This window comes from Trematomus bernacchii, unplaced genomic scaffold (genome assembly GCF_902827165.1).
Source record: "Trematomus bernacchii unplaced genomic scaffold, fTreBer1.1, whole genome shotgun sequence".
Classification (NCBI taxonomy): domain Eukaryota; kingdom Metazoa; phylum Chordata; class Actinopteri; order Perciformes; family Nototheniidae; genus Trematomus; species Trematomus bernacchii.
Genome location: NW_022987394.1, coordinates 212,674 through 237,735, shown reverse-complemented (window position 1 = coordinate 237,735; position 25,062 = coordinate 212,674). Strand labels below are relative to the sequence as shown.

The following is a 25,062-nucleotide window of genomic DNA, read 5'->3' as shown; positions in this document are numbered from 1 at the left end:
AGTGCAAGAAGAGTCTATATACACAAAGAAGTGTCTATTATACACAATGTATACATGGGATATTATATAAATTACAGTTGTAATCATAGGCTGTATATATAAAGGTTGTAATATATTATAGCCTATAATACATATTGGTATTTATGGGTTTATAAAGATAGGTTAAGTGTTTGTGTTGCATCAAATTGCCGAGTCATTGTGACTAATAGACTGAAATAAAGCTTAGTAAAAAAAAAAAAAATCGAACACCACTGCAAAAAAAGAAAAAACGTCCATCTTGTGAACATTAGACGATCTATGTTTGTCTGACGACATCGCGTCGGTGGGCGGGGCGAAGCCAAGAGCTCGTCGCTGATTGGTCGGTGGGCCGGACTCACGTAACGTTAATGTAGCGGTATATAATCTGTGAGTGTGCAGCTCTGAGGGGCAGCGGCACGGTTTGCGTCGCACATGTTTAATGGAAAAAACCCAGTAAAGCGAGGGGAACAAAAGCTACGTGAAATGAGAGAGTGAGCAGAAGAATAAACACAAAACTAGACCTCCTTTTTGAAAGACCTTCTTCTTCTGAGAGCTGGAGGAGGACACATCGTTATCTGTGAGTAACCTTCATCTTGAGCTGATATTAAGCTGCAGGAAGTGTGTTACTAAAGGGTCGCTGGTATGTTATTAGCTTTGTTTATATGGAAAATGTGTGTTAATGGTGAGGGTTTCCTGTGTCCTCAGCTCACTCTGATACGATGTGAGTCATTCAGTTCAGAGCAGGGTGGGCGGGAGGTCTCTGCACACTCAGGCTGTTACATATCTATCAACTTCACTCATAATGCCCCTCTGTCGGTTAGTCGACTAAATGGTTCATTGCTCTCGGCCCACTTGGATTTATTTGGTTATAAATCCGTTTTTCTTACGGTTTTTTTCATGCAAAATAACTGATTTAAAAAAAATCACGATTTAAAGTGGTGCTTTTTGCATTATTCAGATTCAGACTAGTTTATTATCCATTACATTTACATATCATTATTATTTGTCATGTCTTGTATTAATTCAACATCAAATGAGTGTTATTTGACTTGGATCATAAGTCTGGTTTTTGACGCTTTTTTTCATGCAAAATGACTGGTTCCTTTTTGCATAATTCAGAATAGTTTATTATCCACTGAGTCATACAATTATTATTGGTTATGTCTTCTATTTAATCAACATCAAATAAGTGCTATTTGACTTGGATTTATCTGGTTATTAGTCCGTTTAAACAAAAATGAATTTTCAAGAAATTATGATTTAAAGTGGTGCTTATTGCATTATTCTTTGTCATTTCTTGTAATTATTCGAGTTAATTGTGTGTGTGTGTGTGTGTGTGTGTGTGTGTGTGTGTGTGTGTGTGTGTGTGTGTGTGTGTGTGTGTGTGTGTGTGTGTGTGTGTGTGTGTGTGTGTGTGTGTGTGTGTGTGTGTGTGTGTGTGTGTGTGTGTGTGTGTGTGTGTGTGTGTGTGTGTGTGTGTGTGTGTGTGTGTGTGTGTGTGTGTGTGTGTGTGTGTTTAACCAATGGCAGTCCTACCTTATACAGTGAGGTGACATTAATATCACCGTGTAGAAATACTTTGAAAAATTGCTCCACTAAATATAAAAAAACACCATCAAAGAAGCCCTTTTTTGCATAATGTACTTGTCAGTAGTTAAGTAGGATTTTGAATGTATTTTAAACTGTACATTTGTATCATGTGTATTACTACTGTATTAGTGAACTATGACTCCAGTACAATCACCAGTGGTGCGATAAATACTCTGAAGCCAAAGTCTTGTATTTCAAATCTTAAACTGGACCTATCATGCTATATTTGAATAATATAGTGTAGGACCATACCTATATAAGGCATATTTATACTTTTTTTTTTTCAAAATACCAAACAGATAATGCATTTTAGCCATGCCTGTGAGCAACAGCACCACCTACAGGCCTGGCATATGTACTACAGCGTCTCCAGCGCTTTCTAACGGCAATGCCGTGGTTGTCTCCTCCTGATTGGTGGAGTTGGCTCAATAGCCGTAGCGCCACCGTCCTGACGTCAGGACAGTGTTCAAATCTGGATCAGTTTTTATCAGATCCGTTGTAGCCCCTTTTTTAGAGATTTGGGTATGGAGGAAAATAGAGAGGGTTGTGTTTTCTGACACTTGGTGAGTTCCCTGGAACACCGGGGACACATATTCATGTATAAAAGACGAACAAAAGTGCATTTTGCATCATAGGTCCCCTTTAAGTTAAAAAGCAGAACAAATCAGAGAAGCCATTTCTTGCACAATAAGTAGCTTTTAATACCTAAAGTACAAGTAGGATTAATGCAGTACTTTTACTTGTAATGGAGTATTTTTATAGAGTGCATTAACGTCTGAATACCATTGTTGGACAGTGGGTGATCAAAGTGATGAACACAATAACACATCAATAATTATAACTCCGTAATATAACGTCTATTATTATTATGAAAAGGGGAGTTTTGGTACTTCCAGATTGTACTTTTTTGATGGTGCAAATACTTGTTTTTTGGACACTGGGTGTGTTATAGAAGCATTTAAAGTCAATCCTGTTCAGACACAAAGCAACCTTTAAATCTCTTCAGTCTACTTTATTCCAAATCCCACACAACCTGATATGTTAAAATGCTTGAAGGGTTACAGGTAATGAGGAAGCACTTCAGTATAATACAACCACATTACATATAAGTCCTGGTGTCAACACAAAGAGATCATCATACGTAGTTTATAACGATTACTTGCGTTATTGATTAGTAGTCCTTTGGTTTATTAAGAAAAGCGTCATACAATCATATAGAAGGGAAGTTACAAATCCTCATGATTGCTTTTTAATACAATTTATGTATAATTTAATGTCCTTTAATTAATTAATTAATTTACCTTCCTTATTTAAGTGCTAGTACCTACTTGAGCTAATGTATGGGTTCCTCCACAAATCCAATCAAATCAGGTTTTATTTATATAGCACATTTTTAAAATGATTTTTGGTCGGGCCAAAGTGCTGTACATGCAAATAAAAAACACATTACTACAATCGCAAACAGAAGACAATACATTGAGTGTTCCAGAGCCTGGGGCCAGCTGCTGCGAAGGCTCGGTGACCTCGGGTTTTGAGCCTGGTCTTGGGCACTATCAGCAGCAGCTGGTCAGCAGACCTTAAAGCTCTGGCTGGGGTGTAGCGCTGGAGGAGTTCAGCTATATAGGTTATGCATAGTTACTTTTTAGATCCTCTGTTTTCCAAAAATGTGATCATACAGTTCTTGGAAATTGTGTGTGTGTGTGTGTGTGTGTGTGTGTGTGTGTGTGTGTGTGTGTGTGTGTGTGTGTGTGTGTGTGTGTGTGTGTGTGTGTGTGTGTGTGTGTGTGTGTGTGTGTGTGTGTGTGTGTGTGTGTGTGTGTGTGTGTGTGTGTGTGTGTGTGTGTGTGTGTGTGTGTGTGTGTGTGTGTGTGTGTGGTGTGTGTGTGTGTGTGTGTGTGTGTGTGTGTGTGTGTGTGTGTGTGTGTGTGTGTGTGTGTGTGTGTGTGTGTGTGTGTGTGTGTGTGTGTGTGTGTGTGTGTGTGTGTGTGTGTGTGTGTGTGTGTGTGTGTGTGTGTGTGTGTGTGTGTGTGTGTGTGTGTGTGTGTTACCTGTCGTATGTGTGGTTAAACTGAGTCACAGAACCAGTAATGGTGAAACAAAGTGTCTTTCAAACCAGTGCTTCTTCATTACAGCAAAGCACAAAAGGAGCCTAACATGTCAGTAATAACTCATTGATCATAATAAACAGTAGGTGGGCAGTCTCTACTCTGTCAGTCGGTCTGTATCACCGCGCAGCAGTTTTTATCTTTATAGCTGCACTTGTGCGGGCGTGTTCTCGTCAGTGCGGAGATAATTCAAGTGTCACTCGAGATGCAGACGGGAGACTCGCCTCAGGCTGACTTCAGAGACATATGCAGCTTTTCTGAAGTGATAGAGACTGAAGCTCAGGGAGTGTCGCCTTAAAAATAACATATGGCTCGGATAAAGAGGCGTCCGTGTATTAAAATAACAGCAGCTGGATCAGAGCTGGCCATATCTGCAGCAGAGGAAGTGAGTCCTGTTAGAGACACATTGAAACCAAAGGATCTTCTTGTTATTTAAAGTTAATTTACTGGATAAAAACAAGTTAGTGGTCATTGTTAGGACCTTTTTAAAAGTGCTAAGTCTAAGTACTATCTGTCAGTTACTACAGAAAACCTAAATAATCCTGGAAAATGTTGGAAAGCCATAAAATCGATATCCACTGGTGATATCCGTAATGAGCTACCTCCGTGCATTACCACAGCATCTGGCTCTATATCGGACAGGGCTACTATGTTACATTGTTTTAATGAGCATTTTGTGTCCTGTGGCTCTCTGTTTGATTCTGTGACTAACTCTGCTTCTGTGAACACCTCAGTCGGTGACTCTGAACAATGTGGTCTGGAAAACCCTTTCAGTTTTACTCCTTTTACTGTAAATGTTGTTCATGAAGCTTTAACCAAGTTAGATCCTAAGAAACCGGCTGGCCCGGACAACGTGGAACCTTTATTTTTAAAGATAGCTGCAGATTTTATTGCTCCACCTCTCACTACTCTTTTTAACCTCTCCCTCAGCACAAACACAATTCCTAAAGTATGGAAGTCAGCGTATGTCCTGCCTCTACTAAAAGGTGGGGAGGCCACTTTATTAAATAATTATAGGCCAATCTCAAAATGATCAGTTCTGGCTAAGGTTCTTGAACGCCTAGTGAGTGAACAGGTAAAGGAGTTTTTATGTACAAATGACATCCTGTCTAAACATCAGTCAGGCTTCAGAAAGCAACATAGCACCATCACTGCCACAATGAAAGTGGTGAATGACATTACAAGTATTTTAGATAAAAAGCAGAGTTGTGTAGCTCTATTTATTGACCTGTACAAAGCGTTTGATACCGTCGATCATCGCATCTTAAAGCAGAGGCTACTCAGTATTGGCTTATCCAGCCATGCAGTGGGGTGGTTTGTGAACTACCTCTCTGAAAGGTCCCAATGAGTTCATTTTGATGGGCTGTCTTCTGAGTGGTTAAACATTACTAATGGTGTTCCTCAAGGTTCTGTTTTAGGTCCTCTTTTATTCTCCATATATATCAATAGTTTAGGTGAAAATGTCGATGGAGCAACCTTACATTTTTATGCGGACGATACCGTTATGTACTGTGCACGTCCCTCCATTAAGGAGGCTGTTGTTGAATTACAGGCTGTTTTTAACATTATTCAGACTCAGCTCTCTGAACTAAAGCTTCTTTTAAATGTTGATAAAACCAAGGTAATGCTCTTTTCAAAAGCTAAAAAGACACCAGAGCCTGTTTTAGATATTTTAACTACGCAAGGAATAAAACTTGAAGTGGTTACCTGTTACAAATACCTTGGTATCTGGCTTGATGACTGTCTCACTTTTAAACGTCATGTCAATAACCTGCTTAAAAAACTGAGGGTTAGACTAGGTTTCTTCTTCAGGAACAAGTCCTGTTTCTCGCTCGAGGCCAGAAAAAGGCTAGTCTCTGTGACCTTTTTACCTGTGCTGGACTATGGTGATTTGATCTATATGAATGCACCTGCCAATTGCCTGAACAAGTTAGATGCTGCGTATCACAGTGCACTGAGATTTGTGACAAACTGTAAAGCATTAACCCATCACTGTACCCTGTATGCAAGGGCTGGTCTGCCTTCACTAACTGTACGGAGGCTCAGTCACTGGTACATTTTTATATATAAAGCCATGTTAGGGAAACTTCCATCCTACATCTGCTCCCTGATCTCACGGCGAATTGTAAGTGGCTACTGCCTGAGATCGCATGCTGTGGTTTTATTAAATGTGCCAACTGCTAGGACTGTCTTAGGGAAGATAGCATTTAGATGCGCAGCTCCACTGTCCTGGAATAGTCTGCAATTAAAATGGAAACTGAGCAATCTGGTGCCACTAAATGTTTTTAAAGCTCGGTTGGATGCTACTCAATCGGAAGCTGTTGGTACCTGTTCATGTGGATAGTTATGTAAACTGTAATCCCTGTAATGATACTGTATGATGTCCTTTTTGTTGTTCTGTTTATGTTTTAATGTTTCATGTGGAACCTACTTGAGCAGGTCTCCCTTGAAAAAGAGATCAATGATCTCAATGGGATACACCTGGATAAATAAAGGTTTGAAATGAAATGAAAAGGGAGGCTCACTTATTTTATTTGCCATTTTTCTAAACGCCTTGTTTGTGCCATCCAACAAAAAACATACAAAAATACATGTTTACTGATCATTGTATATAGGTTATTTTTCCATGTCAAAATGTCAGAAAACGCTATTTCCCGCCTCTCAGAAATGGAGATAATGATATGATATTTGATATTTAAAATAAAGTCAATATCCGTGAGATTTGGGGAACCAAAACAATACATTTTAAAACATTAATCTGGATTTTAAGAAACTGGAATGGATATTTTTCACTTTTTACTGACGTCTTATAGCCCAAGTAATAAAATGAGAAAAAAAATAGCAAGATTATTTAAAATGTTAATCTTAAATTGCAGCCCTATAAAACAGAATTATGTTACCTCTGCTCTGATTGGTTAGCTGGCCGGCTCTGTTGTGATTGGTCAACCGCTTAAAGATGTCCCGCCCCTTAGCCTATCACGTAAAACAGTATTTTTTCTTACCTTACTTTAATATATTTTAGTAAAAACAAAGATAGATGGATTTTTAATTTGCAAGGTCTTTGGTAAACTGAAAAATAACCAATTTAATTACAATTTCTTTTTTATGGTAGAACATTTGACATGTTTTTGTTGTCTGCTGATTCTTTGATTATGTGAGAGACAGATTAAAAACCTGCTCTGCAGCGTGGTTAGAGGAAGTGAGTGTGTAAATGAGATTACACCACAGAGTCAGGCAGAAATATGTTATAAAACATGCTTCACTTACGAGTCTTTGTTGCCTTTAATAAGTTATGTAATGCACCTGCGGAGAGATAAACTTCAACCTGTGGGGAAATCGTGCTTCAACTGCTGAGATTTGGCTATCTTCAAAACCGGTTTGAAAATGATATACACCTGAACATCAGCAGGAGAGGACTCTTTAAAGTAGAGACACTACATACTGATATACACCTGAACATCAGCAGGAGAGGACTCTTTAAAGTAGAGACACTACATACTGATATACACCTGAACATCAGCAGGAGAGGACTCTTTAAAGTAGAGACACTACATACTGATATACACCTGAACATCAGCAGGAGAGGACTCTTTAAAGTAGAGACACTACATACTGATATACACCTGAACATCAGCAGGAGAGGACTCTTTAAAGTAGAGACACTACATACTGATATACACCTGAACATCAGCAGGAGAGAACTCTTTAAAGTAGAGACACTACATACTGATATACACCTGAACATCAGCAGGAGAGGACTCTTTAAAGTAGAGGCACTACATACTGATATACACCTGAACCTCAGCAGGAGAGGACTCTTTAAAGTAGAGACACTACATACTGATATACACCTGAACATCAGCAGGAGAGGACTCTTTAAAGTAGAGACACTACATACTGATATACACCTGAACATCAGCAGGAGAGGACTCTTTAAAGTAGAGACACTACATACTGATATACACCTGAACATCAGCAGGAGAGGACTCTTTAAAGTAGAGACACTACATACTGATATACACCTGAACATCAGCAGGAGAGGACTCTTTAAAGTAGAGACACTACATACTGATATACACCTGAACATCAGCAGGAGAGGACTCTTTAAAGTAGAGACACTACATACTGATATACACCTGAACATCAGCAGGAGAGGACTCTTTAAAGTAGAGACACTACATACTGATATACACCTGAACATCAGCAGGAGAGGACTCTTTAAAGTAGAGACACTACATACTGATATACACCTGAACATCAGCAGGAGAGGACTCTTTAAAGTAGAGACACTACATACTGATATACACCTGAACATCAGCAGGAGAGGACTCTTTAAAGTAGAGACACTACATACTGATATACACCTGAACATCAGCAGGAGAGGACTCTTTAAAGTAGACTCATGTTAAAAGTGAACTTATGTGTATCGTAAATAAAACACAGACATCACGTGGTAACTGCAAAGTGGAATTACAGATCACACTTTTTCTTGGTTTTAATTAAAAAATAAACTGCTTATTTGCCAGATTTGATCTTTAATACATAAACTTGGGAACAATGGGCTCCAGTGTGTGAGAGTTACTGTAACTCAGGGCGTTAGTCAACTCTCTTCTTGGCAAACAAAAGTAACATTCTGGCAAAGAAAAATGAAGAAAAACCAATCACACTGACACATCAGTTCCACAAGGGTGTGTGTGTGTGTGTGTGTGTGTGTGTGTGTGTGTGTGTGTGTGTGTGTGTGTGTGTGTGTGTGTGTGTGTGTGTGTGTGTGTGTGTGTGTGTGTGTGTAGTGTGTGTGTGTGTGTGTGTGTGTGTGTGTGTGTGTGTGGTGTGTGTGTGTGTGTGTGTGTGTGTGTGTGTGTGTGTGTGGTGTGTGTGTGTGTGTGTGTGTGTGTGTGTGTGTGTGTGTGTGTGTGTGTGTGTGTGTGTGTGTGTGTGTGTGTGTGTTGTGTGTGTGTGTGGTGTGTGTGTGTGTGTGTGTGTGTGTGTGTGTGTGTGTGTGTGTGTGTGTGTGTGTGTACAGTAAACTCTGAAACACAGGGCTTGCTGCCAACGCTGCACTGCTCTTATGTAACACGTCTTTATCTCCAAACTTCTCTCCATATTTCTCAGTTTTGAACTCTCTCTCTCTCTCTCTCTCTCCCTCTCTCTCTCTACCTCTCTCTCTCTATCTCTCTCTCTCTCTCTCTCTCTCTCTCTCTCTCTGTGTTTTATTCTTCCCTCTTTTTATCTCTCCTCTTCCTCCTCCGTCTCCTCTTCTTCTTTTTATTTCACACGTCTCCCTCTGACTTCATGCTTCTCTTTCTGCCTGGCTGTGTAAGCATGACTCGGCAGATTGTCACACCGCGCCCAGTCTCTCCATTAGTGGACACGAGTGAGATTAAAGTTGATATCATCATCTGTTTGTAAACTTGTTGAACCGTTCCATATTTTAACCCCTCGTGCCACAAAAAGCTGCAATTACTTTTATAATCGATTAACCCTTTAAGCAGTTTACCATGCAGACATGAGAGAGGTTTTAGACTGACAAAGCAAGACATTTACCTCGGAACCCTTCCACCATTTTCTCCCATTTTATAAGTAGAATGCATAATCAATAAATCAATAATGAAAGTAATCTTTACAAATTCGTTTTTTAAAGCAGCTGGGACATGTCTCCAGGCTTTAATGTTCAAAAAGCTCTTTATTTCTCTCATACTGCCTGTGCTGCAGCACCTCTTTTCACCCTCTGTCTGAAACCAGAGCCCAGTCTGCTCTGATTGGTTAGCTGGCCGGATCTGTTGTGATTGGTCAACTAGCTTAGAGATGTCCCGCCCCTTAGCCTATCACGTACAATGTGTTGGAGCGCTAGCCAATAGGAGCGCGAGTGTTACATAGTGACGTCACTATATTTTGGAAGTAAACAAAGGAGTTTCATTTTAAATAATACAAAAAATAGACCCTATTTTTACGTTTGTTTCACCTTCAGAACTACGGTTCCTTTATATACAAAAATAACACAAATGTATTTTAGAAAAATATAAAATATGTTCGTATGTGTTCAAATACAATACAAATGTGGGATACTGAAACTCAGGTACTTATCGACCATCTTATAAATAAATAAATCGAATAATCGTCAGCCCCAAGTCCTCAAATTTAGCGGAAAAAAAAAAAAAAAATCTCTTTGTGATGTTTTTGCTTTTTATTCAGTGATAAACGCTGAATTTTAATCAAAAAGTAAAACGATCTAGCTCTAGATCTTAACGTGAGATATAAGTTTCTCTGCTGCAACGGTTTTATTCATGTACCTTTTTTTAAATGTGGTTAAAATCACCTTTAGAGGCGCCTGTGTGAAATGAGATCTCCCTGCAGCGCTCGCTATCCGGGGATCAGCTCTGTGGCAAAGAATAATCATGTGACACCTCGAACAAGTTATTCATGTTATCCTTTTACAAAAGAAACCCTCTAACATCCTCATCAGGAGCTCTTTATGTGGAGCAAGAGACTCAAAGATTTCTAAATTGTATATCGTGAGTGTACGATTAATTTGGGGAGTTACTGTTCAAATGTTTCCAATCACATGTTTCGCACATTTTACCAGAATTTGGGGAAATTCTGCAAAAAGTACAGCTCTGTCGTTATTATTAAAATACATATTTTATTGCTTACATTGTCTAGTTATGAATTGGACTTTATACAAACAGTTACCCGCTATCAAATCTCTTTTATAATTTCAAACATTTCATTCAAATACTTCCTTCATCTGTAGACCTATATAAAAAGACATTGTATTTGTTGCATCAATAACTTTCATTTCTACTTAAGGTCTCACACACTCTGTGGTTGAAGTGTGTGTTTACCCGAGGTCATGTTGCTATGTTAAAACTGAGGTCAGAAAGGGGAAGTGTGTGTGTACGCATGTCTACGTGTGTGTTCGTGTGTGTGTCAGAGGTCAGTGGAAATGTACTGACCATGGGGACCTGACTGAGAAATGATTAACCTTCTCACCCTATTAACTATTAATGGATACCAAAACCTATTCAAGTAATAATGAAGTAAAGTACCTTGAAACTGTGCTTTAGTTCATGTACAGTACTTAGTAATCAGATAACACACATTTGATTTTTGCGGCTTCTTGCAGTGAATTTATTTAGTCTGTTGAATGTTGTGCGTGTATTAAGGTAGTGAACAAAAACTCAATTGTAATTAAAATAATAATAATCCAAAAAAAATAATCAGAATAATACAAAATAATTATATAATAATAAGAATACATTTAATAATAATACAATAAGTTAAATAATAAGAATAATACGAAATAAACTAAATAATAATAAAACAATTAAATAATAATACAAATTAAGAAATTAAATAATAATAATAAAACAGAATAAATTAAATAATACTAATACAAATATATTAAATAACAATAATAATTAAAAAAAATTAAATAATAATAATACAAATATATTAAATAATAATAATACAAATAAAAATAATAATAAATAAATATTGTATTTATAATAAAAAATACATTTCATAATAATAATAATAATGTATTTTCTCTCCTAGGTCGAAATGGATTTTCAAGATAAAGAAATTATCCCTGGAGAGATTCTGCCTGTGGTGATCATCGGTAAGAAAAAACCACACACACACACACTCACACACTTTCCATCATACGGATGGAGAGCCTTAGAGCGGACGCAGCTTCTCACTGACTGACTTTGCTTCGCTGCGTATGTGTAATTTGTAGCTCAATATGAAACGGCACAATTCCCCTTTTTCCTACCTTCTCCAAAGCGCCTGAACGCAGCGCAAAGTCTCAGCTACATTCCCAGGTAACGTTGAAGAACACACCTTAAGTGGAGGAAAAGTGTTTAAAAATAAGAGACAACTGCTAAATATCATATTGATCTGTCCAAAATGATAAAAGCAGTTTAGTAGCATGGGATAGTTTCAGAAATACTAGAAAGTCATTGAATTAATCTGTTTAAAATAACATATGAGGCAGATGTCGATGTTGTTTAATGGACCTGCTCATAAACTGACTATTTCCCTTTTATAATTGATTTCTATAAATACTTTATTTTTAATAATTGTCTCCTTTTCTGTCTGTAAATGTGTTTTTTATTTTCACTGCTTTGTTGCGTCTGAGCTTCTGCTGAGCCGTTGCACAGGTTAATGTGAGTCGTGCAAACTTGTCTGTCGCTCCGATGACTTTCATAACGAGGTTATTCAGTGACAGCGCTTACACAACCCTAACAGAGCTGTGTGTGTGTGTGTGTGTGTGTGTGTGTGTGTGTGTGGGTGTGTGTGTGTGTGTGTGTGTGTGTGTGTGTGTGTGTGTGTGTGTGTGTGTGTGTGTGTGTAGTGTGTGTGTGTGTGTGTGTGTGTGTGTGTGTGTGTGTAGTGTGTGGTGTGTGTGTGTGTGTGTGTGTGTGTGTGTGTGTGTGTGTGTGTGTGTGTGTGTGTGTGTGTGTGATGTGTGTGTGTGTGTGTGTGTGTGTGTGTGTGTGTGTGTGTGTGTGTGTGTGTGTGTGTGTGTGTGTGTGTGTGTGTGTGTGTGTGTGTGTGTGTGTGTGTGTGTGTGTGTGTGTGTGTGTGTGTGTGTGTGTGTGTGTGATCATAAAACTGATTTGTGGAAAAGTTATAAATGGAAATATGTATTGCTCATAATAACAACATCATAAAAGGGAGAAAAAAAATCCAATACAAATGTTATTCCTTAAAAGAATAAAAAGGGATAAGACGTCTTATGTTAAAACATTTATATTTGCTAATAATAATAATATAATAAAATAGATTAAAAAAGCAGCGTTAACATGTCTTACAGAGACAGGTTTCTTACCTATTATAATGGCATTTAATACAATAAAATTAATATTTAAAGTGTCTTAAATCCACAAATGTAATGCTTATTAGTAAACTAAATGAATAATGATTAAATCTAGAAAAGCGGTTTAAAGTGTTAATTGTGACCGCAGCATCAGGTCTAAGACCACAGGACTCATTTCATCCCACAGGCCATAGAGAACATCCATAACATCTGTTTGCAACTTACTAGTTATGTATCTAATATATCATATTGCAATTACTATTGTATCTGTTTTATAGTGTTGCTCTGTTGGAAGAGCAACACTATAGCCTCAGATCTTCATTGTCATAACCACACTGTAGCTCTGCACACATGACAATAACAGCCTTGAACCTTGAAGCCTGCTGCTGTGTTTCTGAACTCAAAGAGGTGTAAAGTGTTAATTGGCTTCTCTCTCTCTCTCTCTCTCTCTCTCTCTCTCTCTCTCTCTCTCTCTCTCTCTCTCTCTCTCTCTCTCTCTCAGGTAACGGCCCCTCAGGGATCTGCCTCTCCTACCTGCTGTCGGGTCGGACCCCCTACCTGTCGCCGGAGGTATCGCACCCAAACCCCCTGCTGAGCAGCAAACTGGGGGAACAGCCACACCTGTCACTGCTGGAGCAGGTAACACACACACACTCACACACACACACACACACACACTACACAGAGCAACACACACACACACACACAGACTCACACACACACAGACACACACACACACACACACACACACACACACACTACACAGAGCAACACACACACACACACACACACACACACACACACACACATACACTCACACATTGAACACTCACAAAAACTTTATACGACCAGTAACCAGCCATCACTCACACGCACACACACTCAATCACACTCACTCACTCACTCACTCACTCACTCACTCACTCACTCTCACTCACACACTCTCTCACACACACTCACTCACTCACTCACTCACTCACTCACTCACTCTCACTCACACACTCTCACACACACCCCTCCCTCACCTCACTGGGTCCCCTCCCTCATCTCACTCCCTCCTCTCACATCCCCGCCTATCTCTCTCCGCACCCACTCACTCACTCACTCCTCACATCACTCACTCACCTCACTCTCACCTCTCACTCGACCGACCACTCTCTCCAGCAACACCACTCACTCACTCACGCACTCACTCACTCACTCACTCTCACTCACTCTCACTCACACACTCTCTCACACACACACTCACTCACTCACTCACTCACTCACTCACTCACTCACTCTCACTCACACACTCTCTCACACACACACTCACTCACTCACTCACTCACTCACTCACTCACTCACTCACTCACTCACTCACTCACTCACTCACTCACTCACTCACTCACTCACTCACACACTCACTCACTCACTCACTCACACACTCACACACTCTCACACACACATACACAAACAGGACAGCATCGGCTAAACTATGTGTGTGTGTGTGTGTGTGTGTAGGACCTGGAGTACCTGTGTGAGGGTCTGGAGGGCCGCTCCTCTAACCCCGTGGCGGTGCTTTTTGATTCGCTGCTGCTCCCTGACAGCGACTTTGGTCTGGACCACTCGTCTCCTCTGGACTGGAGATACGAGCCTGAGAGATCAGTCCCTCACCTGGTGCTGGGGAGGGGCCCGCCGGGGGGCGCCTGGCACGTACGTTACTCTCAGTATCTATTAAAAATATATATTATTTTGACTATTTGACTATTCCTGGCACGTACGCATTATAATAATAAAATAAAGGAAAAAGTGGGGGGGGGGGGTAAAGTGTCTTGCTTTAGCTATTTCGTGCTTATAATAGCAAAATAATAATAATAAAATTATAACAACTCAAACAGGGAAGAGAAGTGTTGCTTTGAAATATGTATTAAATACAATTACAATACAATGAATTAAAAGAAAAGGGGTCAAATTGTCTTCAATTAAAAAATCATGCTTGAAAAAATATAATAAAATAATGATAAGAGATTAAAAATGTCTGGTTTTGAAATATATTTGTAAATAATAATGTGATAATAAAATAAAGGAAACAGGGGGAAAGTATTGCTTTGAATATGCAATACAGGAAGTATAGAAAACAATACTTGATAGCATGATACGAAATAAATCAAATCCTATACTTTTGTTTGTTTTGAAACGGCAGACATATCTTTCAAACATTTCCTGACGAGCTCAAACCTAATTTCACAACAGGGTGTTTGTCCCTGAGACTCGGCACAGGATATGGAAATGTGTGCAAATATTCTTTGTGTCGACATGCAGCCGGTTATTTGCACAAACTGCAGAGAGCACATGATGCAAACATCATGATGTACTTGTTTGTAGAAGAGACATTGACATCATGTTAATTTTGTGTGTGTGTGTGTGTGTGTGTGTGTGTGTGTGTGTGTGTGTGTGTATGTGTGTGTGTGTTCCAGGCTATGGAGGGCTCCATGCTAACGCTCAGTCTGGCTAACTGGATGGAGCTGCCTGGACTCAAACTCAAAGACTGGATGAGGGAGAAACGCAGGTCTGTGCACAGGAAACAGTATTTAAATATTAAATATTTGAGTATTGAGTGGTTATTACAGAACACATATAATATTGATTTAACTCTTCATTTGCCTCAGAAAGTATTAGTATATGCAGAGAAGCACTCAATGTATGCAGGTCCCCCTCACTGAATTTAAAGATAGATAGATAGACAGATAGACAGATAGACAGATAGACAGGTATGCAGGTAGGTAGGTAGGTAGGTAGGTAGGTAGGTAGGTAGGTAGGTAGGTAGGTAGGTAGGTAGGTAGGTAGGTAGGTAGGTAGGTAGGTAGGTAGATGGCTAGATGGCTTTAAGATCCTAAACATATTTAGGAGGGACTTTATGCAATCAGTGTTAACCTCGGCAGGAGTTTTAATGGTTCTTACTGGTTTTTATCAAGAGCTATCCTCCACTTTGACCACCAGAGGGCGACATTGCTGAGTTTTTTAACAGTCTTAATTGTGCCTTTTGGAATCAGTTTAATAGTGACGTCTGCATAAAGAAGCACGAGACGCAGAGCATTGAGTTTGTGTTCATGAATACCATTTTTGTTAAATTTCATCGTACCTTTTGTTTGTCTTTCAAAAATATTGATTTGATCTTCCAGGAACCTCTATACTTCCTGTTCTCTTTTAGACTTTATGTTAAAGTATTCCCACTAACAATACCTTTTTTAAATTGTTGTTTGTGTTTTAAATAGTAAAACCACATTTCAATTCAACTAAATATGTATTAAGCCTGTGTGTATTAATGATGAATTAAAATCTGTGAATGTATCTTGTTTTTTTATATATTTCCTTGTTTATTTTTCCTGCAGAAATGTCCGTAATGACCGAGCCACTCCCGCAGAAATCGCCTCTTACTACCAGCACTACGTTTCCCAGATGTCATTGGAGCAGAACTTCGCCTGTGGGACAACTGTAACCGGGGTAACCAGGCAGCCTAGCAACCAGGAGGGATCGCCGCCCTGCTGGAGGGTGACGGGACTGCAGCGGCGCGAAGGGGAGGAGCTGGGAGGTAATAATAATCATAATTAAAGCTGCAAGCAGCGTTGAGCGGGTCTTCGACGCTCCGCAGGCTGTTGTCCGCACGTCGAGGTGCGTGTGTAGGTGTCTCGAGGACTCGGCCGTTGGCAAACGTGGGAAGTTTCAGGCCGATCGGACAACGTACATGGGAGTTACAGCAGTATCATAAACATTGTGTTTGATGGCGAGTGATCAGTCGCCATGGCAACGGAATTTGATGACACCCCATAATACGCCTAGATGTGTTGAGGGCTGCATCGTTATCAAACCTGTGACGTTTTGGGCCGTTTGGAGCATGTTAACTGGAGTTATGAGAAAACCGTGTTTTACGGCGACCATGTTGTTACCATAGCAACGACATTTGACGAAATCTCAAAACTGACACATATATGTGTGTCGAGGGCTTGACGGTTAGCACACATGGGAAATTTGAACACTTTTTACCATTTACACAGGAGTTATAGCAATATCGTGCTTAACGGCGAGGGATGCGTTGCCATGGCAACAGCTTTTGAGGAAAACTCACTATTGTCATATTGATGTGTTGAGGGCCGGACCATTAACTGTCATCTGAAGTCTGGTGCAGTTTGGACCATTTTCCATCGAGTTATGACAACACTGTGTTTCATGGCGAGGGATCTGTCACCATGGCAACGGCATATGATGACATCCCATAATTGGCGTAGAGCTGTTCAGGGCTAGGGTTAAGGACAAAGGAGCCTCATTCACTTTACATTGGGGTTGTTTGCGTGGTGCAGACACGTAAATGTAGCAAAGTTCGTGACTCCACCACGCACTGCGGTGTTAAGGAGTCGTGGTGGAGTCACGCATTCTGGTGAGACCAGGTTGGTCTTGCCACATGGCCTTCCCTTGCATAATCTCAAATATTTTTTATTTGTATTTAAGCTACCAACGTGTAACAGAACCATGTCATGTTTGTTGTTCTCTGACACAAAACATCATGTTGAATCAGTCAAAAACAAGATCATTGCCATTGGCATGATGACTTCTGGTTTGGAACACAAAGTTCTGTAAGTAAGTTTCACTTCTTTCGGCTGCTAAACCTTAACTTGTTTTTCACTTATCATCTTGTGTAATCTTTATCTTGTGTTATTTCAAGCTTTTAATTCAGATTGACATGTATGGTATGGGTGTTAGTGTCCCAACAATTCTGTATCTTGTGTAAGTGTATCTGATTATTGCAACACAGCAGCTGCAAGAGAACTATCGATTTTTAGCCGTGTGATTCCATGGATTGTTTATTTTGTTATAACAAAGGTAAAATATTTCTCAGCAGAAAGTTAACCATCCAGTTCAGCAGTTGATATGGGAGCACCAAAAACTGAAGTTCAGGAAAGAGCCAACGCAAAATACTTCTCCGCTCATGTCTTCTGCTTTAATTCCCCACAGCTTCCAATAAATAGTTTAAAAAGTTGTTTAGAATGAGTTTGATGCTTTAAACCAAAGTGTTAATGACTGAAAACCCTGGTTAACATTCAGTCATGTGATTTTTTTTTTTAAAACAAACAGTTATCAGAATCAGAATCAGAATATAATTATCATACCAGTATATGCACTTGGCTACCAAAACATGAATAGAGTGTGGTTAAAGTATGTGTGTGATGTCATGTCAATAACAACAGAGTGAAAAGGGTCAGGGTTGGGACAAATGTAATTTCCCCTTGTGGATTTATAAAGTATTTCTTAAATCTTTAGTCTTAATCCTAAACAATTGAAAACTCTTTGCTAAGGAAAGGTAGGGAAAGCTTGTGTTCAAATATTCAAAAAGGTCAAGGAGAAAAATGAGCCATCACAATACTGCAGATAGCTGCATGTCCAAAGAAAGTTGCCATTGAACAAAAAGTAAATAAATAATTAAATTACGATGGTTTGTGTAGTTATAGTACTCAGATCCTTGACTTACTGTGATTAAAAGTATCAAACATCAATGCAAAGATACTTTTTTTAATGAGTAATATGAGCAATTATTTCCTGTGTTCAAAATCCTACTTAAGTAAAAGTACAGGAGTCTTCATAAAGTATCATATGCTGTCTTGTACCTTGGTGGTACTACAGAATATGTGTTGTGTTTCTACTTGAATCTCTTTTTATATCCAAATCTTCTATGTACATAAATGTTTTTTTCTGTCTTTGTGAAGAAGTTTGGTCCAAAACCTGTTTGTTTTTGTTTTCTAAGAACTCAGTTTGATTATTTTTCATTATTAACTTCTAGATGATGACCACAGTGTTATCCAATCTTGTTTATAGTGCTTTATTGAACAGGGAATGGGGGCCAAGATTGTATCAAGAGACTTTAAGCCCCCTCACTGTCCCTGTTGATCCAAAGTGGCGGGACTGCAGGGCCCATTATCTAACAAACATGATAAGCTCCACTGTGCAAGTCACCACAGTAGCTGATTGGTTGGGATATTTCATTTCATTTTTATTTGTCCCGCTCATGGTACGCATAGCCAAATGTACAATAATTGCCAACAAAACATGTCTCTACACACCATTGAGCGAAAAGGAGCAGGGAGAAGAATAAAATCTTATATGACCTGCCCCTTTCTAAAAAAAACAAAAAAATAAATACAAATAGATGGTCTGCCCTTCATAATAAAAAAAAATGTTCACAGCCACACATAAGAGTACACCCTCATCTGAGTCCTACTGGAGAAGAAGGTGGAAAGCGGCGCCTAATAATAATAATAATAATAACAATAACAATAACAATTAAAGCTGCAAGCAGCGTTGAGCGGGTCTTCGACGCTCCGCAGGCTGTTGTCCGCACGTCGACGTGTGTGTCTAGGTGTCTCAAGGACTCGGCCGTTGGCAAACGTGGGAAGTTTCAGGCCGATCAGACAACGTACATGGGAGTTACAGCAGTATCATAAACATTGTGTTTGATGGCGAGTGATCTGTCGCCATGGCAACGGAATTTGATGACACCCCATAATACGCCTAGATGTGTTGAGGGCTGCATCGTTATCAAACCTGTGAAGTTTTGGGCCGTTTGGAGCATGTTAACTGGAGTTATGAGAAAACCGTGTTTCACGGCGACCATTTTGTTACCATAGCAACGACATTTGACGAAATCTCAAAACTGACACATATATGTGTCGAGGGCTTGACGGTTAGCACACATGGGAAATTTGAACACTTTTTTACCATTTACACGGGAGTTATAGCAATATCGTGCTTAACGGCGAGGGATGCGTTGCCATGGCAACCGCTTTTGAGGAAAACTCACTATTGTCATATTGAGGTGTTGAGGGCCGGACCATTAACTGTCATCTGAAGTCTGGTGCAGTTTGGACCATTTTCCATTGACTTAAGACAACATTGTGTTTTATGGCGAGGGATGCGTTGCCATGGAAACAGCATACGGTGAGATCTCAGATTTCACGTAGAGCTGTTGAGGCATGGACCGGTGATATAAAAGTGAAGATTGGGGGACGATGGGACCGTGTCCATTGGAGTTACAGCGACACCGTGTTTTATGGCGAGGGATTCGTTGCCATGGTAACGCCATATTAAGTAACATCAAATTTGACGTAGAGCTGTTCAGGGCCGCAGTGTTAACCATCATGTGAAGTTTGGTGGCGTTCTGAGTATGTCAGTTGGCGTTATGACATCATCGTGTTCCATGGCGAGGGATGGCCGAGCATCAAGCGAACGCGAACTTTGGCGCCAAATCACGGCTACGCCGTGCGAAAGAAAAAGACTTCCGTGATAACTTTGAATTGCCCATGTCTCGAGACGCTACCCGACGAATTTCGAGTCGTACGGATAAATCGCGTTTTTCCGACGCCAAATTCAAAATGGCCGGCTTCCTGTACGTTATTTTATACCCCTCCAAGAGGCTTTTTGGTTTGTCTCCGCACCCTAGATATGCGTAGCGAGTTTCGTTCGTTTACGTGAAAGTTAAAGTGGGGGGAGTTTACGTTAAAAACGGAAGTGGGCGTGGCCTACGCAATTTTTGACGCAAAGTTCCGGAACCAATTACACATCTGAAGTTGCACCACTTCTGACGCGCGTGCAACATTTGGTGAGTTTTCACATATGTTGCGGGGGTCAAAGGTTTATCGGTCGCTGTGCGACCGATTTCAAAAGGGTCTTCGCCGACCTAGGTCTCAGACCCTAATAATATTAATAATAATACATGTGATTTATATTGCGCTTTTCCTGGTGCTCAAAGCGCTTAAAGTACAGTTTTATAACTTTTATAAAACACGCTGGGATATCTTTAAAAATATGTAATATATTTCGAATATTTTAAGCTTTTAGACACTAAATATTCACTTATTTTACTATTTATTAGCTTTTTATTTTTAAAGCTGTTTTCTGTATCATGTCCCCTTCCTAAACTTCTTTAAATTAGGCTATATTCATATCTTCTTTAAAAATATGACATGATAAAATTATTTTCCATTGACATTATTGGTTATAAAGAGTCTCATATTAACCCTCCACTTCCTGTGTCCTCCATCCACTTCCTGTCAGATGGTTCCACTGTTTCCGACGAGGTTCCGTTCTCGCTGCTGGCTCATAACGTGGTTCTGGCGACGGGAACCCACGACATCCCGGCCCGGCTGGGAGTCGAGGGCGAGTCGCTGCCCCACGTCTGCCACTCCTTCTGGGAGCTGGAGGCCGCCATCTCCCGCGGGGAGCTCGACCAATCATCGGACCCCGTGCTGGTGGTGGGGGCGGGGCTTACTGCGGCGGACGCTGTTCTGGCCGCCCATCACCTGAACACGCCGGTGTATCACGTCTTCAGACGCTCCGTCAACGACCCAGGGCTCATCTTCAACCAGCTGCCCAAACTGCTCTACCCGGAGTACCACAAGGTACCCCACTAAGACATCCACATTTCCTGACCACATGTCTGATTCGAAGCATTTTTATTCAGATTTAAAGAATAAAAGAGGGCTTGTATACAAATATTTTATATTCACAATATTGTGCACTTACCAAGTTACATTTTAAATGGGTTCAAATAGCCGATGCGATATTTAGAGAGCAGGGACACAAATTGCAGATATATTGATTTTTATGAATGTTTGATCAAATACGACAATTTAACAATAGAAAATAAACAAATTGCTCTACACGGAGTACCACAAGGTACCCCACTAAGACATCTACATTTCCTGACAACATGTCTGATTTGAAGAATTTGTATTTTGTGTTCAATGTCAGATTTAAAGAAAAAAAGAGGATATTATATATTCACAATATTATCCACTTGCCGAGTTAAATTGCAACTCAACATCACTCTTAGAATGTTTATTTTAAGACTTTTAAGAAAAACTTTTTTTTTGTATAAATAGCCGATGCGGATATGTAGAGATTAGGGCCGCCAACTGCAGATATATTGCTCTACCTCGAGTAGCAAAAAGTAAGGAGGTATCACAATATGCAGGAACTTATTAAAACATAAAGAGATGTGATGCATCGAGTATAAGAGTATACTCTGAAAGGAGAGAATTAAAGTCAGTTATGCAACTCGTCTAAATACAACTTAAAGAAAAACACCAAAAATGTACTAAAACATCATCAACAGAATTTGAAGAAGTTACCGTGTTGGTGTGTTGCTCACAGCATGCTCACTTCACTTCCTGTCCTATAACACCACTTGTTCCTCTAATGGCGATAATGAGTCAATGGTTTGAGTCCAGATGGAGAAGTCCAGCTTTTTTTGTTAGACTGACTATAGAGAAATTCCTCTTTCACTTCAAACCATCAATTTCCTTCTTTGCTTTGTGGTTATAAAACCAGATTTATAAGACATGTTTCTCCCTCCTGCCTTTTCTGTAGTTAATAGACTGACTATGGATAATCCCCTTTTTCTGTAGTTAATAGACTGACTATGGATAAATCCCCTTTTTCACTTCAAAACCATCCATGTTCCTTCTTTGCTTTGTGGTATTAAAACCTGTTTGATGTCTTCCACTCACTTCCTGTCTCTTCCTGCAGATTCACCAGATGATGACTCAGCAGCAGTACCAGGCCCCGCCTCCCCCTCAAAGCCACGCCCACAACCTGCAAACCCCCCCCTCTTCTTCCTCTTCCTCCATTCCCCCTGCCTCCTCCTCCTCTTCCTCCTCTTACTCGGGATACCTCAGTTTCCCACGATACAAAGTAGTGGCGTTCAGACCCGACAAGAAGTGCGTCCTTGAGTCGGATTCTGGCGAACGCACGGTGTTGCAGATCTCCAAAGCGCTGGTTCTGATTGGAGCTCATCCAAACCTCTCCTTCTTGCGGGAAAATGGCAGAGCGCTGGGAATCTACCCGGAGGAACCCATTACTTGCCGAAGGAACCCCATAGACGTGGATCCGTTCACCAACAAGGTTCTGGGGGCGGAGGGGCCCGGTTTGTACGCCATGGGGCCGCTGGTCGGGGAAAACTTTGTCCGGTTCCTCAAAGGTGGAGCGTTGGCGATAGCGAGCGATTTAGCAAAGAGACATCGGGGGGAGGAAGAGGAGGAGGGAGAGAAATACCTGACGATTGACAGATTTATGGACAGACCGAAGAGGACGGAAAATGAGGTTCGGGAGTCGTAGCGCGGCACAAAACACATTTTAAAACGAAAACACAGAAGAAAGGAAATCAAACTCGCTGCTAAAAGATGATTTTAAGACGGGACTTGCACTGGTTTTGAGAAACGTGGGTGTGGGTTGGACTCTGGAGCGAAAGACGTGAAATTATTTTCATTTACATTTTTATTCTGGAAAGGCTTTACTTTACCAACTGGACAAAACCCACTATCATCCACTGACGCTGGGCTCGGACAGACGACTAAATGACATGTGGACATTTGTTATATTTGTGTAGTCTGTGAAACACTAGAAACAAAAACACCTAAAGCCAAACTGGTCTACCTGCAATGTGAAAAGACTCCATCGCCCGTTTACCACTGTTAAAAAAACCTGCATTTACGCACAAATTGACATGTTTACTACCTGGAAGTAGATCCTGGAGGTCGTGAACCCCACCATCACTCTATGTGTTTTGATGATTGACTTTAGCCTCTTTCCCACTGGACAAAACATTCAGAACTGAGACTTGAAAATATAATAAATACACACATTTTTATAATTTATGACCTTTTAAAAGGCTTTTATTTTTTAATGTAATGTCCCTAAAGCCTCCAGAGTACACTGACAGAAAATGTTAGCGCATATAAACACACTTTTAAAAACTCTGTAACCCTATCTCTATCGGGTGAATAAACACACACATTTCTATAGAAAGGGTTATAGAGTCGGACAGTTCTGTATTGTGGAAGATGATACGTATATCTGTATTCCAAAGCTCTGGTGTCCATATATTGGGCAATACTGTTGTTACTTAAAGGCACAATGAGTGGAATTTGTCCCTTTATTTCCTCAATTAATTAATAGTGTGTTAAATGGAAAATAAAATGTCTAATCTGACGTCTTCAAACATCTTGTTTGGTCAGTGCAAAACCAAAAGATACTCAATTTAATCCAAAATGTAGAAAAGCAGGACATCTCAAAATGTGAGAGGCTAAAAAAATATGTTTCTATATTTAGTTTTTTCATGAAATAATGACTTGAGTGATTTATTAATTATCAAAATAGTTAACGAATACTTTTAGTTTTATGCACTGATCGTTCCGGATTCATTGTGAGTCTATCAATTATTCTTTTTAAGGGAAATCTACTCATCGTGCCTTTTTTTAAAACAATAAAACATATTCTTTATAATCTGTCAGCGCCATCTGGTGGTCAAACGATGTAATGCAGAAACCTCAACACTCATCTGTAAATACAACATACTGTATAATGGAACCAGGTTTATAGTAAATATTGTAAATCCATTTCACTGTCCACCAATACGTGACTTTTTAACATGTAAATATGACAATATCTCAAACCTTATTAGCTACTGAGGACGGACACAAACACAGGAAGAGGAGATATTAAAAAAGTGTGGAAGGAAGGAAAGAATAAGGGCCGGAAGTGAAGATTTAAAGACAAAGTAATGGATGTAAAGTGACTTTCTTCTCACTCACATGGAGCCTGAATCACTACAGTCACTTCCTGTTTTCCACTCAGCATCACACTCGACCAAAACAGCCTTTTTTATTTGTTTTAAAAGATGTATATTTGGGATAATTAACATGTTTCTGTTGGAAAAGTGTTTCATTTGACACCGTGACATGTTTCCTTTGCTCCTCCACCAGCCTCCCTGTGTGTGTTTGTATATTATGGGCTTTATGAATCTAAGGTGCTTTATTTTTCTATTTCCCACTCATGTCAACTGTACCTGCTTTAATAACCTGTCATGTTTTTATCTTGAAAAGATTTTATATGTCAAAAAACAAAAGAGACATTTATTTTTTTTCATTGAAAATGTTGTAAAAAATAATAATATAAACGTTAAATCAGACTGACCACTTCTGTAGTGATATCTTACATTATTTGTTTTGGGTTTTAAAAAGTCAAGAGGATAATAATAATGCAGACCAAATTGAGATCATGTTGATTTCAGCTATAAAAACATTTTCTCTGTTTTTGATTGTGATTTCTTTGAATACTTTATGCATCTTTTTATTTAAGTTTTATCACCAAGAAAAGGTTCTGGTTTGTTCAAACATTTGACAGTAATTCATAACTTATTCCTGCTAAATATAATACAAAATAAGGTTCATACTTTCTTTTATTTCATGGTATAGTTGAATACTCGATTCTTATTGGTCAATTCAGAACACGTGACACATTGTTAATCCAGTAGTACATACCGCTGTCAAGGATTTATTGACCGTTGCTAAGGACGCTCACATCTGCAGAAAAAAGTCCGGTCGATTTAATTTTATACAGTTCAACCCGACAAGACAAGAGGGACAAGAAAACAGCGGAGAAGTAACGGGGCAGAAACCCTCAACACGGAGCTGCGGTCCTTTTTACGCAACGGTCCAG

At 39.7% G+C, this 25,062-nt stretch overlaps 1 protein-coding gene across 1 annotated transcript; it reads left to right on the top strand.

Moving 5' to 3' along the window:
* The first annotated feature begins 397 nt into the window (after positions 1-397).
* osgn1 (oxidative stress induced growth inhibitor 1) lies at positions 398-24,656 on the top strand. Its single transcript, XM_034135063.1, has 8 exons — positions 398-595; positions 11,268-11,331; positions 13,037-13,173; positions 14,038-14,229; positions 14,994-15,085; positions 15,909-16,108; positions 20,620-20,963; positions 22,093-24,656. The coding sequence occupies exons 2-8, from the start codon at positions 11,274-11,276 to the stop codon at positions 22,678-22,680; spliced, it is 1,611 nt and encodes a 536-aa protein (XP_033990954.1). The 5' UTR covers positions 398-595; positions 11,268-11,273; the 3' UTR covers positions 22,681-24,656.
* Positions 24,657-25,062: the final 406 nt, after the last annotated feature.

Bases quoted from the DNA above. Each gene is read 5' to 3' on its own strand.
- osgn1 (XM_034135063.1), top strand. From the start codon at position 11,274: ATGGATTTTCAAGATAAAGAAATTATCCCTGGAGAGATTCTGCCTGTG. The intron at 13,174-14,037 runs GTAACACACACA...GTGTGTGTGTAG, and splicing joins ACCTGTCACTGCTGGAGCAG to GACCTGGAGTACCTGTGTGA. The intron at 20,964-22,092 runs GTACCCCACTAA...CTCTTCCTGCAG, and splicing joins TCTACCCGGAGTACCACAAG to ATTCACCAGATGATGACTCA.